This window comes from Macaca nemestrina, chromosome 15 (genome assembly GCF_043159975.1).
Source record: "Macaca nemestrina isolate mMacNem1 chromosome 15, mMacNem.hap1, whole genome shotgun sequence".
Taxonomy (NCBI): Eukaryota; Metazoa; Chordata; class Mammalia; order Primates; family Cercopithecidae; genus Macaca; species Macaca nemestrina.
Window position 1 is genome coordinate 1,064,974 of NC_092139.1, and position 16,641 is coordinate 1,081,614.

The following is a 16,641-nucleotide window of genomic DNA, read 5'->3' on the forward strand; positions in this document are numbered from 1 at the left end:
TGGATGGCAACCTGGCAACACCGCCCCACCCGAAGCAGCAGCTCGCCACGCCGGGAGACGCTCACGCACAGCATGGAAAGGCACGTGCCACGCTCAGCAAGACGGACGGCCACGACGTCCTGGGAGCCCCTGGCCACCGCAGTCAGCCAGCCACAGACCACAGGAGCCAGGAAGACCCAGACCCAGCAGTTCTCTGCCCCGGCCCCACTCAGGGAGATTTACAAACCCAACTCCAGGCCGGGCACGGTGGCTCCCACCTGTAATCCCAGCACTGTGGGAGGCCGAGGCGGGAGGATCACGAGGTCAGGAGTTCGAGACCAGCCTGACCAACATGGTGAAACCCCATCTCTACTAAAAACACAAAAATTAGCCGGGCGTGGTGGTGTGCGCCTGTAACCCCAGCTACTCAGAAGGCTGAGGCAGGAGAATCGCTTTAATCTGGGAGGCAGAGGTTGCAGTGAGCCAAGATTGCACCACTGCACTCCAGCCTGGGCAACAGAGTGAGACTCCATCTGAAAAAAAAAAAACAAAAAACCCCAACTCCCAGGTCCCACCACAGAGTGTCATGGGAGCAAGCTGGGGTGGGGTCCAGCTTTGGTACTTTTTTTTTTTTTTTTTTTTTTTGAGACGGAGTCTCGCTGTGTCGCCCAGGCTGGAGTGCAGTGGCCGGATCTCAGCTCACTGCAAGCTCTGCCTCACGGGTTTTTATGCCATTCTCCTGCCTCAGCCTCCCGAGTAGCCAGGACTACAGGCGCCCGCCACCTCGCCCGGCTAGTTTTTTGTATTTTTTAGTAGAGACGGGGTTTCACCGTGTTAGCCAGGATGGTCTCGAACTCCTGACCTCGTGATCCGCCCGTCTCGGCCTCCCAAAGTGCTGGGATTACAGGCTTGAGCCACCGCACCCGGCCAGCTTTGGTACTTTTAAGTTTTCACACATTAAGATGCCCATTTTAAGGGTACTGAGTTCTGGCAGTTAAGTGCACCACATAACCACCAGCCCTACCCCTGCCTCTTCTATTAATACAGCGTCATATAAACGGAATAAAACAGTAGGTCCAGCCGGGTGCGGTGGCTCACGCCTGTAATCCCAGCACTTTGGGAGGCCAAGGTGAGTGGATCACAAGGTCAGGAGTTTGAAACCAGCCTGGCCAACATGGCGAAATGCCGTCTCTACTAAAAATACAAAAATTAGCCGGGTGTGGTGGCGGGTGCCTGTAGTCCCAGATACTCGGAAGGCTGAGGCAGGAGAACTGCTTGAACCCGAGAGGCAGAGGCTGCAGTGAGCCGAGACCACACCACTGCACCCCAGCCTGCACCACAGAGCAAGACTCTGTCTCAAAACAAAAATCAAAAAACAAAAAACAGTAGGTCCTCCTCAGTTGGCCTCTGGGTTAGCACATCTGAGACTCACTGGCACCCTGCTGCTGTGTGACCACAGCCCATGCCCGCGGCTGCTGTTGGGGTTTGCGAACCACAGTTTGTCCATTCACCAGTGGATGGACTCACGTGGGCGGCTTCCCAGTTCTGGCAGCTTAAACAAAGCTCTGGTAAACTTGCACATTTAAGTCTTTTTTTTCTTTTTTCTTTTTTTTTGAGATGGGGTCTCCCTATGTTGCCCAGGCTGGTCTCAGACTCCTGGGCATAAGCGATCCCTGAGCCTTGGCCCCTAAAGTTCTGGGATGACAGGTGTGAGCCACTGAGCCTGGCCACACACAAATCTTTGAACACGTCTTCCCTTCTCCCGGTTCGGCTGTTCGCCACACGTGTTTGTGGAGTGGCTACACAGCTTCACAGCTCAGGAGCAATGGATGAGATCCAGCTGTTCCACCTCCTCGTGCCACACTCAGGCTTCTGAATTTCAGCATGCTAGCGGGACCGTAGTGCCGGCTCCCCGTGGCTTTAATCTGCCTTCTCCTGTGACTGGAGATGCTGGGCGTCTTTCCACGTGCCCAACTGGCCACTCTGTCCATCTTGGTGAAACGTCTGTGCAGATCCTTTCCCACTGGTTAACTGGGTTTTTTGCTTAGTTATGAGAGAATTTTACATACTCTGGTCAAAGGTCCTTTAAAATATGAGGAGGGCTGAAAAATGTTTTTTAAGTCCTCTGAAAGACAGAAGCATTTTCTCCCTTTCCATAACTGCTCTTTAATTTTCTCAAGTCCTCTAAAGGGTTGAAGCTTTAAATTTTGGTGAAATCCAAATTTTAATGTTTTTCTTCATGGCTAGTGCCTTATGTATCTACACTATGAAATCTCTGCCTACCCCAGAGTTGCAAAGACCCCCCCATGTTTCTTTCTATAACTTTTAGTTTAGCTTTTACATTTAGATTTATATAGAGTAAAGCAAGAGTTAAGATTCACTGTTTTCCAAACAGATATCCAGCTGTTCTTAGCACCACTTTTTTAGAAAACCAAAAATCAACCTTCATTTCCTCTCTCAATTACATTGGCGCATTTGTCAAAAAACAATCATCGGCCGGGCGCGGTGGCTCAAGCCTGTAATCCCAGCACTTTGGGAGGCCGAGACGGGCGGATCACGAGGTCAGGAGTTCGAGACCATCCTGGCTAACACGGTGAAACCCCGTCTCTACTAAAAAATACAAAAAACTAGCCGGGCGAGGTGGTGGGTGCCTGTAGTCCCGGCCACTCGGGAGGCTGAGGCAGGAGAATGGCGTAAAACCCGGGAGGCAGAGCTTGCAGTGAGCTGAGATCCGGCCACTACACTCCACCCTGGGCGACACAGCGAGACTCCGTCTCAAAAAAAAAAAAAAAAAACAATCATCACGGGCAGGGCGTGGTGGCGCACGCCTGTAATCCCAGTGACTCGGGAGGCTGATGTGGGAGAATCGCTTGAACCCAGGAGGTGGGGGCTGCAGTGAGCCGAGATGGTGCCACTGCAGTCCAACTGGGGTGACAGAGCGAGATTCCAACTGAAAAAAAAAAAACAATGACCGCAAGCGTGTGGGTCAGCTGGAGCTTGCTGCCTTCTCCATGGCCTGCAGGCTTGTGCCTGAGCTGAGCCGTCTCCACCTCCACTCCTGCAGCTTTAGAGGAGTCTTGAAACCAGTGAGGTGAGTCCTCTAGCTCTGTTCTTCACGGTCATCGTGCCGTTTTAGATCTTCTGTGTTTCCGTGAAAGTGTTGGACTTAGCTTACCAGCTGTGACAGAATTGTCCCAGGGAAGGGCCTGGTTGGGTTAGAAGCTCTCCAGGTGGTTCCCAGGGCAGCCACGGCTCAAAGCACCGAGTCACCTGCAACCACGGCAAACCTCACCACAACCACGGCAAACCTCACCAGCTCTCCGTGGGGTTCTACAATCGCTGCCCAGGAGTCGGCCCCCCGCCTCCTCCCTTGCTCTGCTGCACCAGCTCGGGCTCCCCTCAGACACATCAGCATTCCCCATCTCCTGCCGACATCGCACTTGGGCCCTGCCCACTCGGCTCTGTCTCCACCTCCTCGCTCTGCTCTACTTCTCTTCAGTCTCGTCGGCTCACGGGCTTACTCTTCTGCTGTCTACCTGTCCCCACCGCTAGAATCAAAGCTCCACATGAATGAAGCCAGTCTTGCTATGCCTAGAATAGCCCCCAGCACGATGGGCTCTTGATAAATATACACCCTGAGAATGAGCAAACCAACGGAGGGATCTGGAAGCGTCACCACGTCATCGCCACGTGAACACAAGTCACTGACCCGCGGCGAGATGCCACCTGCACTAAATAAAAAGTGTGGGGCACAACAGCATGTGGGTGAGTACGGGCTACGAGGAGGGAAGTGAGTGTGGGGCCGGGCATGGGGGGGAGTGAGTGTGGGGCTGGGAGGAGGGGAGTGAGTGGGCTTCCCGTGTTCTCAGTGCTTTGCTTCCTGTGATCGGACGTGAAGGAGAGAACCTGAGCTGTCAGGATCAAGAGTGGGCACTGGCCTGTGGACCACAGCCTGGAGGCCTCTCCTCACTCCCACCAGCCTGCCCACTCCCAGATTGCTCAGAACAACTGACCCAGGGCCTGGGGGTGCTCACAAGTGTGTCTGGCCAGGTTGAGCCCCTGCCCAGTGACAGAGGTGAGCTCTCCCACCCAGGCCTGCTGCTCTAAGTCCCTGCAGCAGCAAAGGCTCGGACGGCCTTTCCCAAGCCCAGGAACCCCCCTGGACATCAGGAGTTGTCAGCGACGCAGACTGAGCCCCCACCTTGGCATCCAACAAGTAATTGTACGGCATGAAGACGATGTCGGCTTGCTGCTTCAGGTTCCGGGACAGGTAGTAAGGGCACACCCTGGGAACGAGGAGAGGGGAAGATGCTGTGAGCACCCCGTGCAGGGGACGGTGGCCCGAGGCCGGGGCCGCCACATCTTCTGACCCGGAAGGAGCCCTAATCCTGAGCATGGGGTCCAGGTGGGAAGCCGCTGTCTGGGATGGACGGGGAGTCCACATGAGTTTTAAACCATGTAAATCATCATCTCTTTAAAAACTCCATGGAAAAGAAAAACCAACCCTATTCCTGGATAGAGGTCATCAGAAACAAACACAAACAGAACCACTAAAACAAAGCAGAGCTGGGTCGGGCGTGGTGCTCACGCCTGGAATCCCAGAACTTTGGGAGGCCGAGGCGGGTGGAACTCTTGAGCTCAGGAGTTCGAGACTGGACTGAGCAACAGAGTGAGACCCTGTCCGTACAAAAAATACAAAAATTAACCAGGCATGGTGGTGCATGCCTGCAGTCCCAGCTACTTGGGAGGCTGAGCTGAGAGAATCACTTGAGCCTGGGAGGTTGAGACTGCAGTGAGCCAAGATCACGACGCTGCACTCCAGCCTGGACAGCAGAGCGAGACTCTGTCTCAAAAAAAAAGAGGGGCAGGAGCTCTCCCCCTCAATATAAGAAAAGCTTTATTATAACTTGAATCTCTGAAACTATAAAAGAGGTGGACAAAGGACATATTTGCTGTCCTCAGAAGAACGAAGCCAGACGACCAGCACCAGCATGCGAAGCTACCCACAACGCTGAGTGAAAACGGCAAACTGGCCGGGCGCGGTGGCTCAAGCCTGTAATCCCAGCACTTTGGGAGGCCGAGACGGGCGGATCACGAGGTCAGGAGATCGAGACCATCCTGGCTAACACAGTGAAACCCCATCTCTACTAAAAAATACAAAAAACTAGCCGGGCGAGGTGGCGGGCGCCTGTAGTCCCAGCTACTCAGGAGGCTGAGGCAGGAGAATGGCATGAACCCGGGAGGCAGAGCTTGCAGTGAGCTGAGATCTGGCCACTGCACCCCAGCCTGGGCGACAGAGCAAGACTCCGTCTCAAAAAAAAAAAAAAAAAAGAAAACGGCAAACTGCAGAACAGTCTGTGCAGACAAAACCGTGCGTGCTTCCACACAGACACGAGCCTGCAGGGCTCTGTCCCCGCTCCACGGTGGCTCCTGGGGTGGCTGACGGCCAGGGAAGAGGGAGGCGGTTTCGCTTTTTACTCTACGTTCCTCAGAGCTGCTTCAACTTTCTCACACTAAACGGTGGTTAGTTTCACGACTTAGAAAGGAACAAAGAAAAGGGAAGAAACACATCTGGGCCTCCACAGGTCACAGGAGAGCTGGGCCATGGAAGGACAGTGGTCGTGGCCTCACTGAGGGGTCTCACCTGTGCTTGCTTCCGCTCTTGACCAAGTCCTCGATGTCCAGGATGGGGCTGGCCAGCTCCTGCTCCAGGCCTTTCTCTGCAGGTGTGAGGCGGGGTAAACACACACCCTCCGGGTCCCAACCACAGAGGGACGCCCAGGACAGAACAGCTCCTACACGGCAGGCAGGGCTGGGTGCCCCCCGCCCCAATCATGAACGTGCCACAAAGCACCCATTGAGGGTCTCAGGTGTCCAAGGGAGGCCCCCACCCGCAGTGATCCCGACGGAGCCCTCCTGTGCCCCTAGAAGGCCTGAGGTTGAGGGTGGATCAGACAGGGGCCAGCAGGGTTCCGAGGGTTCTATGCATCCTCCCTGAGACAGCCCAAGACAGGACAGGGGTGACGGCTACACTCAGCCCTCCTCAGGGCAGGGAAGAACAGCTCCTCAGCGTATCGCCCCAGCCCACGGAGGCATCTCCCAAAAATCCTGGAGGTGCCCCTGCGATTAGCACCGTGGCTCAGCTTCCCTGCCAACCACAACAGGCCCAGAACTGCCAGCGAAAGGAACGTCAGGTTTTCCTAGGCTACATGGTGGCCCGCTCCCCTCTGCAGCATGGCAGCCCTGGGAATGGGCCCTGCCTATGCTGGCTGAGAGGACCAGGCCAGAAAAGGCTTCAGGGAGTTGGGGGTCCTGCCCCTCCCTCGCCTCCACAGCACAGGCCCCCAACCTGGAACCACAAGAACTCCTTAGGGAGCTGCTTAAACACAGACAGAAGCAGGGACCTCTTCCAAGAAGCACCCCAGAGTCTTAGGGCAGCCGTGTGGGGCAATGGGGCCTTCCCCAGCTCCCGGCTGCATCGTGGCTGCTTTGTGCCCATCCCCGGGAGGTGCCAGGCCCCCTGAGAGCCAGGACTCAGCTGCAGAGGCCAGAAGCGCACACGGGCACAAACACACACACTCACACACACACACACACTCACACACACACTCACACTCTCACACACACACTCACACTCACACACACTCTCACACTCACACACACTCTCACACAGACTCACACACTCACACTCACACACTCACACACACACTCACACTCACACACACTCTCACACACACACTCACACACACTCACTCTCACACACACACACACACACTCACACACACACCAGCGATGACTCAACTCCAGACGCTCCCAGGGATAGCAGGGAAGGCAGGGGAGGAAAAGCATATCCCTGAGCGGCACCATAGCAACGACCAGCCAATCAGCACGCACTGCCGCACAGCGGCACTTGCCAAACCTTCCCTGGCAGAGACCTGAGGGCGGGGCGAGGACAGGAGCTGCAAGGGGAAGGGGGACAAGGGGCAGGGGCCTCCCAGAGGCTCTGCCCCAGGCTGACCCCAAGCTTGCTGTCCCCAACCAGAGTCCTCACAGGACGCAGGCCAGGAAGGGTGCCAGCTCTCTAGCTGTCTCTTCATTCACAAAATACCTGCCTTCCTTCCTCTCAGACCCCTCCAGGAGCTGCAGCCCACTCTAAAGATGCCCAGGCTGGCCGGGCGTGGTGGCTCAAGCCTGCAATCCCAGCACTTTGGGAGGCCGAGGCGGGCGGATCACGCGGTCAGATCATCGAGACCATCCTGGCTAACACGGTGAAACCCCATCTCTACTAAAAAAATATACAAAAAATTAGCCGGGCGTGGTGGCGGGCACCTGTAGTCCCAACTACTCGGGAGGCTGAGGCAGGAGAATGGCGTGAACCCGGGAGGTGGAGCTTGCAGCGAGCTGAGATCACGCCACTGCACTCCAGCCTGGGCGGCAGAGCGAGATTTCGTCTCAAAAGAAAAAAAAAAAAAAAAGATGCCCAGGCTGGCACAGGTGTTGCAGACACCCCCTCAGAGCCTGTCCAGGGGGCAGACAGGATGCAAAGGTTCACTGCTAGGCAACCTCCTGCCAGGTCGGGCAGTGAGAGCCCAAGCCAAGGGGGACAGGCTGGGGCTGGATTGAGTCTTCTTGGACTGATCCCACAGGCCTGGGGGGAGACAGATGGGGGCCCAACACCCAGAGGCCTGACACGGATGGAAGCAGCACAGGAGGCGGTCAGCGGCCTCCCCGCTAGGCACCAGGCACCAGGCCCGGCGGCCACAGGGGTGCTACCCTTGTCCAGGACCACCGCCGGACAGGCCCACACTCAGCGTTCCACACTATCCCAAGGACCCCCGCTGCATGGGACCGGGGACACCCAGCAGGCACTCCTGTCCTGTCCCAGAAATGCGGGTGAGGACTTTGGAAATGACAACGGGCTAAGAATCTCCAACAGCACATCTGCCCTCCTGTCCCAGAGTCACGTCCTGTGGGCACCACCAGGACGAGTGGGCAGCTTCCATCAGGGAACCTGGCGGCAGAGGCAGAGCCCCTCAGACCCCTTCTCAGGACCACCAAAAAGGCCTGGACAACCACCCATCAAGGTGACTGGAGGTCCTTGGTGCCACCAGAACAAAAGACACAGCAAACAAGAAGCGACACAGAAGATGCCTCCAGCAACACAGCACGAGCCTCCAGTAAGTGGAGGTCTCCCTGCAGGCCCACGTTCCGCCCACCCTGTCCCTCCAGGGCCCAGAAACGCCTGGTGGTGGGTCAGGCGGGACCACCCGGCTCCGTCTCTGCCAGGGGAGAACCGTCCTAAATATAACAGCAGCTTCAGGGTCCTCAGTCCTGGCACACTGAGCACTCAGCAAACACGAGTGCAGACAGCAGCCCGCAGGACCGCCGACGCCTTCCAGGTGCTCCAGGGCCACGTCACCTGAGGCTTGAGCCCCAACTGAGGCAGGAAACAAAGGGAACTCTGACCCCACAGAAGCTCAGGCCGTGCCAACCGCACAGATGCCACCCTCAGGTCACAGAAACTGTAAGGGCAGCCGACGGGGGCACACCCTGCTACTGTCTCTGAGACCTCATGAAGAGCCCCAGAAGCCCCTGACATCCCCGAGGGGCAGCCGCGTGGGTGGAGAAGCACCCCTGGCCCTCACAGGCTGTGGCCACCTGCAGTCACAGGGCGAGGTGCCCTGGCTCTGCTCCCGTCACTCACTCATCCCGTCTCCTGAAGAGGCCCCAAGGCCTCCCGTGTCGGACCCACAGGACTCAGCCTGGAGTCATGCTCGGGGCTGTAATTTTTCTCTGCAACGTCAGCACAGGACAAAGACACATGCGGCAAGGTCGGGGGAGGCCAGACACGGCTTCCAGGACACCCTCCCAAGATGGTACAAGGGCCGGTCACAGGAGCACCCACTGCTGGGCAAGCAACAAAACCTCAGGCTCCCCGAAGACAAAGCAGGTGTTCAGCAAAACCGCTGCTGTATGCACCAGTAGTCAGGTGCAGGGAGCCCTTCTCGTCCGGAAATGGAGGGAGCCTTCCCAAAATCCAAGGCCCCAGGCACCAGCCCCAGGCAGTCCTGCCGGCTGGCTGTCTCAGACCACTGTGTGAGCTCTTCCACACAGAAGACTAACACGGGTGGTCCCGAGTCAGAAGACAGTGCCCAGGTGCACGGCTGCACTGGCCGCCCCACCCGGCAAGCACAACCAGGCTGACGCCCTGAGAGGCTGCACACACTCCAACCCAAGCCTGGTCCCACCGAGCTGCCCGTACCTTCCACGTTGTTGTAGAAATGACAGGAGCGACTTGCCACCTTCTTGCGGCACAAGTGGATCTGCGGGAGGAAGGGCAGAGTGTGCGGCTGGAGCATGGCCAAGAAAGGACCCGAGCCAGTCCCCACCCCCACCAGGCCCTCGCCTGCAGTCCCCCAGTGAACTTCGAACCCCAGCCCAGCAGGAGCACAGCCTGGGACTCTGGATACCCAGCAGCACTCGCCTCGCGGAACCCTGAGCCGGAGCGGGAGCCAGGAGCCCACCTGCATGTGGTTACTCTCTTGTTTCTTCACCTCTGGATGGATGCACAGCTGCTCCCGGGAGCCCAGCACACACACCTTAGGCCTGGAGGGAGAGAGCACTATGGGTGGAGGAGGAGCTGCCTCCAACAGCCACAGCGTGGTCCCGCAGCGTGAGCCGTATGGAGACACACAGGAGCACTGGCAGCCAGAGGAAGTCAGCATAACTGCAATGTGGTCCAGGCGTAGGAGAGTGGCCTGGGCGTAGGAGCGTGGTCCGGGTGCAGGAGAGTGGCCCCGGCATAGGATCGTGGCCCGGGAGTAGGAGGGAGCAAGGAGACAAGCGGGGGAACTGGACAGAGGGACGAGATTCGACAGCTTCCACAGCACCCCGCCATCGGCCCCTCCACAGGAACCCGACAGAACACCAAGACTCTGCAGGGCTCTGACAAGCGGCAGGGCCTCCTCCCACTTCATGTGCAAAGCTGCACTGGGGGCCGGCCCTGACCTGCCACACAGCTGCCACAACAGCACCTGAAAGGAGCTCAGGACGCCAGCCCAAGGTCAGCACACAAATGCAAAGCTGCCTCCTCACAAGTAATGGGCACTAGGGACAGCCCGGGCCCCGCCCCACCCCTGGGCACCAGCACACTGCACACTTCTGGGGAGCGTCTAGAAAGACCGCCCCCTCCACTACAGCACAGCGTGGTCTGTGGACCCAGCACCACGTCAAGCTGGTTCTCTCGAGGACCCCAAGACAGGCGTGAACTCGTCTGACCCACCGGTAGGAGGTGTTCCGAAGCTCGTTGATGACCTGCGTGAGTTGCGAGTGGGTCCTGGAGGCGTAAATGATCTTTGGGATATCCGTGTAGCAAGCTGCCCAGACACAAGCAAGCACAGAGGTCATGGTTCTCACGTGTTAAAGGCTGGTGGCATTCGGCTAACTCAGCCCTGCAGACAGCCAAGAATCTGACACCCCAGAGACTTGTTTATCACAAACGGGCGAAGTGTACATCTGCCACGCCCTAATTCAGCAAAAAAGCCCAACCCTAGGTTTATACCCACGATGGCGAGAAATTATGTGGCAGCTACAAAATTCTCCTTGAGCTCTGCTGGCAGAAGTCCCCATGGGCCCACCCTACCCTCAGCGCCATCCCTTGCCAGCCATCCCCACAGGAGGCCAGGGGAGGCCTGGGAACTAGGGTCACCTATGGGATCTTCAGCAGCAGCAGCAGCGTTGCCCCAGGACGACAAGGCCTGATTCGGGAAAAGCTCCCCTTGAACCCTCTCGGCAATCTTGCGGGCAGAGATGGTGTCTCGGAGGTGTTCTCGCCAGGCCAGCGCGGTACACAGCAGGCACAGCGTCTTCCCCGTGCCCGTGGGGCTCTCCAGAATGCCGTTCACCTTCTGAACAGAGTTGGGGGCAAGGGTTACGGGGAAGCCAGGAAGAGGCAAGGCCACACAAACCACCCTGAGACAAGCCTCAGCAGCCAGCGGGCAGCTCTTCGCAGATGCAGAGGCCGCTGTCAGGTGGCGAGAGCCCCACGGGACCATGGATAAGTCCGCAGGACACTTTCCACTCTTGCCCTAAAGGGCGTGAAGCAACTCCAGCTGCCATCAGCAGACCATTTGCAGAACGTTACCCGAAATGCAACAGTATTTTTCAGCCTAAATAGTAAGATGACTAATTAGGCGTCAAGTCTCAAAATAGGAAACTGTTCTGTGTTTCCAGATCCAAACACTTACGCTGTCCTATCTGATGTCCTACATACGAGCTCTCAGATGGGAACCTGAGCGGGAAACTCGGGGAGGGGAGGGGTGTGAGCCGGGTACAAGAGGGCACCTCAAGGAACCCAGGAGAAGGCAACCTGCGCCGCTGCCACCTCCCGGCACCCCAAAGGTTCAAAGACCTTCAAAGTGAGGCTGGCCCCCGGCTGCCCCTCTGATGGAAATGCTTCCTCCTGACCTGTGAATACCAGCCGCTCCTCAGAGGCCCCCAAGGCACTAAGTCTGTCACTCTCAAGGACGATGTTTTTACTTGTCAATCCTCTCTCTGACCCCACCTGGAACACCAGCCCTTTTTATGACAGAGGCTGCCTCTGGAGGGGCCTGGCTGGAATGGGTCGGGAGAGGGACGCACACCCAGCCCCAGCTCCACCTGCCTGCAGTCCTTTCCTCCCAGCCTGTGCTCTACCTGCTGCAGGCATTCCAGGACCTTGGTCATGTACTCCTGTTGGCATTTGTAGGGCTGGAATGGGAAGTCTATGGTCACACCATTCAGGACTATCTTGGGCATATCAGCCTCTTCTCAGGAGGGCACAGAGGGTGGCTGAGGGGCAGGCTATTCGGGTCTGTGCGAAGAAACCACTCCGAACATCTTAGGATCTCGGGCACTCCTGGTAAGTGATGCGAGCAGGTGCACTGGGACACAACGCGGTTCTCTTGGAGAATCCCTATGGCACAGACCTGGGAAAGACAGTAAGACTCTGTAGACAGCCTTTGTGGGTACCGGGCCACTTTCCCAGGCGTTTCTATGAGTCCCTCCTGTGGAGAGGGTCGGAGGGCAACCCTGGCATATGCCATCTCAAGGAGCTGGTGGGGCAAAGATGCGAAATGGCGGGGCCTTGCCTTATCCTCCCGCCCCACAACTCCGTCCTTCCCTGGCAGAGACGCCCACAGCGCTGCAAGTTCCGCCCGCAGTAATTCCGTGACTTCCACAAGAGCGTGAGGGCTGGAGAGGCAAGCGGCACCCCTCCCGGCCTGACCAGGCACAACGTCAGAGCGAAGGGTCTGAACCTCCGGGCCTGCCTCTCCAGCTCTCTGCCCTCCTGGCTGGCTGGAGGCCATTCCCCATCCCGCCTGGGTGGGCAACCAGATGCAGCCAAAGTAGCGAAAGAGTATCCCGGGATGCCAATCCGTGCAGCCCTCAGCAAGTCACTCAACTTCTCTAAGCCTCAGTCCCGCTTGGGAACTGGGACTAACAGACCAGACGCGGACACACGGAATATCGGCCCTTCCCTCCAGCCCCGGCCATCGGCTCAGCCAGCGCCCACGAGCGCAGGAAACTACAGGTCCCAAAATGCAGCGCGGCCAATCCGCCGACCCGCGGCCCCGAGGGCGGCACGGGGCCTGCCGGGAGCTGTAGTTTCGAAAACCGCAAGGCGCCCACGAGCCGCTCGAGTAAACCACTTACAGAGTCACTGCGACTCACTGCTCACTTGTCTCCGGGGCGAACCTTCCAGAACCGGGGGCCCTCAGGAACTCAACCGACTGCAGTCGAGCGCCGCCACGGCGTCCCCAGCTATCAGCCAGTTCAGACTTCGCGGGCAGAGGTGCGCATCGCCACTGATCCCACTGCACTTCCGCCCCCACTTCCGGTCCGCTGCTTTGTGCTCCCGGCGGAAACTGTTCCCCCGCGGAGGGGGTCCGCCTGCTCTTCGGCTCCTCCAGGCCTACGGGGCAGTTCGCGCGTTCTGTGTGCGGCTGCCCCGCCCAGTGAACCTCACTTCCATCGCCCACAGGCAGCAGAAATCTGGGGTCCCGCCCGTCTCCTTCCTTGATGTCATCCCCCACCAGGGTCTCCGTTCCACTACCGCCTCTCTAGGCCGAGCCACCACCGTTGCCCGGAGAGTTGCACGGGCCTCGTCCCCAGAGGCGTCTTTTTACTGCTCAAGTGTGAGCTGACCGCTTTCCTGAAAATTTGAAAATGGCTGCCCCTTGCCCAGGACCCGGTTCCTGAGAGCCCTGACCGCCTCCTCTCCCTCCTCTCCTGCTCTGTCCAGCTTCTGCTCGGGTCACTGGCCCCGGCGGCCTCCCTGAGTCTCCAGCACCCGGCACTGGCTGGCAGCAGGGCGGACCCCAAGAGCGAGGCCCGCACAGTTCTGCGGGGTCAGCCCAGCGTGAGGGACGCTAGTCTCAGGCGGCCCCAGCCCCCGTGCCCCAGAAGGCCCCAGGAGGAAGCTGGCGCTGCGTGACCGCGCACGGTCGGGTTTCATGTCCACGGACGGCACAGGCGATGCCCTGCGTGCCCATGCTCGTGGGTGTGAGCTAGTGCTCGGAGAAGCCCCAGCACTCACTGGCACCCAGCCCCGTGTGCCTGTTCGGGTGAAGGAACCGCGGGCTGCCCGTCTGAGACCCGGCAGGGAGTGGAAGACGAGGAGACCAGCCACACAGGCTTGTGGAATGAATGGGCACCACAAGTTTCAGTGCCCCCCATACGTGCTGATACGGCTCGTCTCTGTGTCCCACCCAAGTCTCACCTCGAATTGTAATCCCCGCGTGTGGAGGGAGGGAGGGACCGGGAGGGAGCTGATTGGATCATGGGGTCAGTTTCCTCCAGGCTGTTCTCATAAGAGTGAGTGCTCAGGAGACCGGATGGTTTAAAAGTGGCAGTTTCCCCTTCTCTCTCTCGCTTTCTGCTGCTGCCATGTAAGACCTGGGAACTGGGACTAACATAGACTTCACCTTCTGCCATGATTTTTTTTTTTTTTTTTTTTTTTAGACAGAGTTTTGGCTCTTTTTGCCCAGGCTGGAGTGCAATGGCACAATCTTGGCTCACTGCAACCTCCACCTCCTGGGTTCAAGCAATTCTCCTGCCTCAGCCTCCCGAGTAGCTGGGATTGCAGGTGCGCGCCACTAAGCCTGGCTAATTTTTTATATTTTTAGTAGCGATGGAGTCTGACCATGTTTGCCAGGGAGGTCTCAAACTCCTGACCTCAGGTGATCCGTCTGCCTTGGCCTCCAAAGTGCTGGGATTACAGGTGTGAGCCATCACACCCGGCCTCAGGTAGTATCTTAACAGCAGTGTGAGATTCGACAAATGATTGACACACTTCTCCTCTGGATGACCTCTGGAATAAGTCCTCTCTTTTTCTTTTTTTTTTTTTTTTTTTTTTTGAGACTAAGTTTTGCTCTTGTCCCTCAGGCTGGAGTGCAGTGACACAACCTTGGCTCACTACAACCTCTGCCTCCGGGGTACAAGCAATTCTGCCTCAGCCTCTCGAGTAGCTGGGATTACAGGCGCCTGCCACCACGCCTGGCTAATTTTTGTATTTTTAGTAGAGACGGGGCTTCACCACGTTGGCGAGGCTGGTCTCGAGCTCCTGACCTCAGGTGATCCACCCACCTCAGCCTCCTACAGTGCTGGGATTACAGGTGTGAGCCAGATAAGTCCTCTCATTGTCCACACTTTCTGTGTGAAAAAATGAGGCACAGGGCGTTGAGCAGATTGCCCAGAGTCTGCCCAGGAGCCAGGAGTTTTACCTTTTGCTGCCACACACTCCATCTCCTAAGAGCAGTGACCAGGAAAGGCTGTCCTGTGGACTGAACTGAAGTCTGAGTCATCTGCTCCTTGCCAGCTGCTAGAGGAGCATTCTGGCCTTGGGCAGTCAGGAACTCCTGTGCCCTTGCCCTCCTCCTCTAATTGCTGATGTATCCACAGCTCCAGCATACAGCAGGTGCTTGACAGATGTCTGTTGAATGACTGAGTGTTCTGTTGAGGTATAGGGCTCCTCCTAGGATCCAGGGTTAATTTCCTTTTCTTTTCTTTTCTTTTTTTTTTTTTTTTTTTTTTTTTTGAGACAGAGTCTCGCTCTGTCACCCAGGCTGGAGTGCAGTGGCCGGATCTCAGCTCACTGCAAGCTCCGCCTCCCGGGTTTACGCCATTCTCCTGCCTCAGCCTCCCAAGTAGCTGGGACTACAGGCGCCCGCCACCTCGCCCGGCTAGTTTTTTGTATTTTTAGTAGAGACGGGGTTTCACCATGTTAGCCAGGATGGTCTCGATCTCCTGACCTTGTGATCCGCCCGTCTCGGCCTCCCAAAGTGCTGGGATTACAGGCTTGAGCCACTGCGCCCGGCCGTTTTTTTTTTTTTTTTTTGAGACAGAGTCTTGCTCTGTCACCCAGGCTGGAGTGCAGTGGTGCGATCTCGGCTCCCTGCAACCTCCACCTCCCAGGTTCAAGCGATTCTGCTTCCTCAGCCTCCTGAGTAACTGGGATTACAGGCGCCAGCCACCACACCCGGCTAAGTTTTGTATTTTTAGTAGAGATGAAGTTTCACCATGTTGGTCAGGCTGGTCTTGAACTCCTGACTTTGTGATCTGCCTGCCTCAGCCTCCCAAAGTGTTAAGATTACAGGCGTGAGCCACCACACCCAGCCAAGCCAGGGTTAATTTCAAGAGTGCAGAGGTCTGATAAAAGTCACACTTTATGAAAAAAATATATATATACATATTTTTGAGACAGAGTGTTGCTGTTGTCGCCCAGGCTGCAGTGCAGTGGTCTGATCTCGGCTCACTGCAACCTCCCCATCCCTGGTTCAAGTGATTCTCCTGCTTCAACCTCCCAAGTAGCTGAGATTACAGTCATCTGCCACCACACCTGGCTAATTTTTGTATTTTTAGGATAGATGGGGTTTTACTATGGTGGCCAGGCTGGTCTCAAACTCCTGACCACAGGTGATCTGCCCACCTTGGCCTCCCAAGTGTTGGAATGTGAGCCACTGCACCCAGCCAAAACATTTTTTTTTTGAGATGAAGTCTCCCTCTGTCGCCCAGGCTGGAGCGCAGTGGTGTGATCTCCGCTCACTGCAAGCTCCGCCTCCTGGGTTCACGTCATTCTCCCGCCTCAGCCTCCCAAGTAGCTGGGACTACAGGCGCCCGCCACCACGCCTGGCTAATTTTTTGTATTTTTAGTAGAGACGGGGTTTCACCTTGTTATCCAAGATGGTCTCGATCTCCTGACCTCGTGATCCGCCCATCTTGGCCTCAAAAAGTGCTGGGATTATAGGTGTGAGCCACCGCGCCCGGCCCAAAACATTACTAGCACTGGTGTGCATGTGAAAAACATCTTTGAAATGCTCATGCACTTCCTGCATTTGATCTTGGTGAGAAGTCAAAATCTGCTCCAAGACCTGGCACTATATTGGGGCAAACAGTCAGTACAGCTATTGTGTGTGTGTGTTAATGCACTAACAGTACACCTATTGTGTGCCTGCTAGCATGCTGTCAGTACTCCTATTGCGTGTGCCTGCCAGTGCACTGAGAGTCAGTACACCTATGGCATGTGCATGCTGTCAGTACAGCCACTGTGTATGCCTGCTAGCACGCTGACAGTCAGTACAGCTAACAGTCAGTACCTCTGTTGCATGTGCCTGCTAAGGTGCT

General features: G+C 57.0%; 1 protein-coding gene across 11 annotated transcripts in view; it reads right to left on the bottom strand.

Moving 5' to 3' along the window:
* The window catches only part of LOC105470474 (regulator of telomere elongation helicase 1), a 38,742-nt gene extending 24,945 nt beyond the window's left edge, over window positions 1-13,797 (bottom strand). For 2 of the 11 annotated variants that reach the window (XM_071079025.1, XM_071079022.1), the window contains exons 1-8: window positions 12,691-13,328; window positions 11,674-11,945; window positions 10,688-10,886; window positions 10,262-10,355; window positions 9,504-9,585; window positions 9,242-9,302; window positions 5,624-5,699; window positions 4,181-4,265 (exon numbers count right to left, since the gene is read on the bottom strand). In XM_071079025.1, the coding sequence (XP_070935126.1) occupies window positions 4,181-4,265; window positions 5,624-5,699; window positions 9,242-9,302; window positions 9,504-9,585; window positions 10,262-10,355; window positions 10,688-10,886; window positions 11,674-11,775 (699 nt within the window). In that variant the 5' untranslated portion in view covers window positions 11,776-11,945; window positions 12,691-13,328. Of the gene's footprint in view, window positions 1-4,180; window positions 4,266-5,623; window positions 5,700-6,383; window positions 7,256-9,241; window positions 9,303-9,503; window positions 9,586-10,261; window positions 10,356-10,687; window positions 10,887-11,673; window positions 11,946-12,059; window positions 12,549-12,672; window positions 13,330-13,738 lie in introns of those variants that run through there. The other 9 variants (XM_011722510.3, XM_011722503.3, XM_071079023.1 and 6 more) reach the window with 8 other exon arrangements.
* Window positions 13,798-16,641: the final 2,844 nt, after the last annotated feature.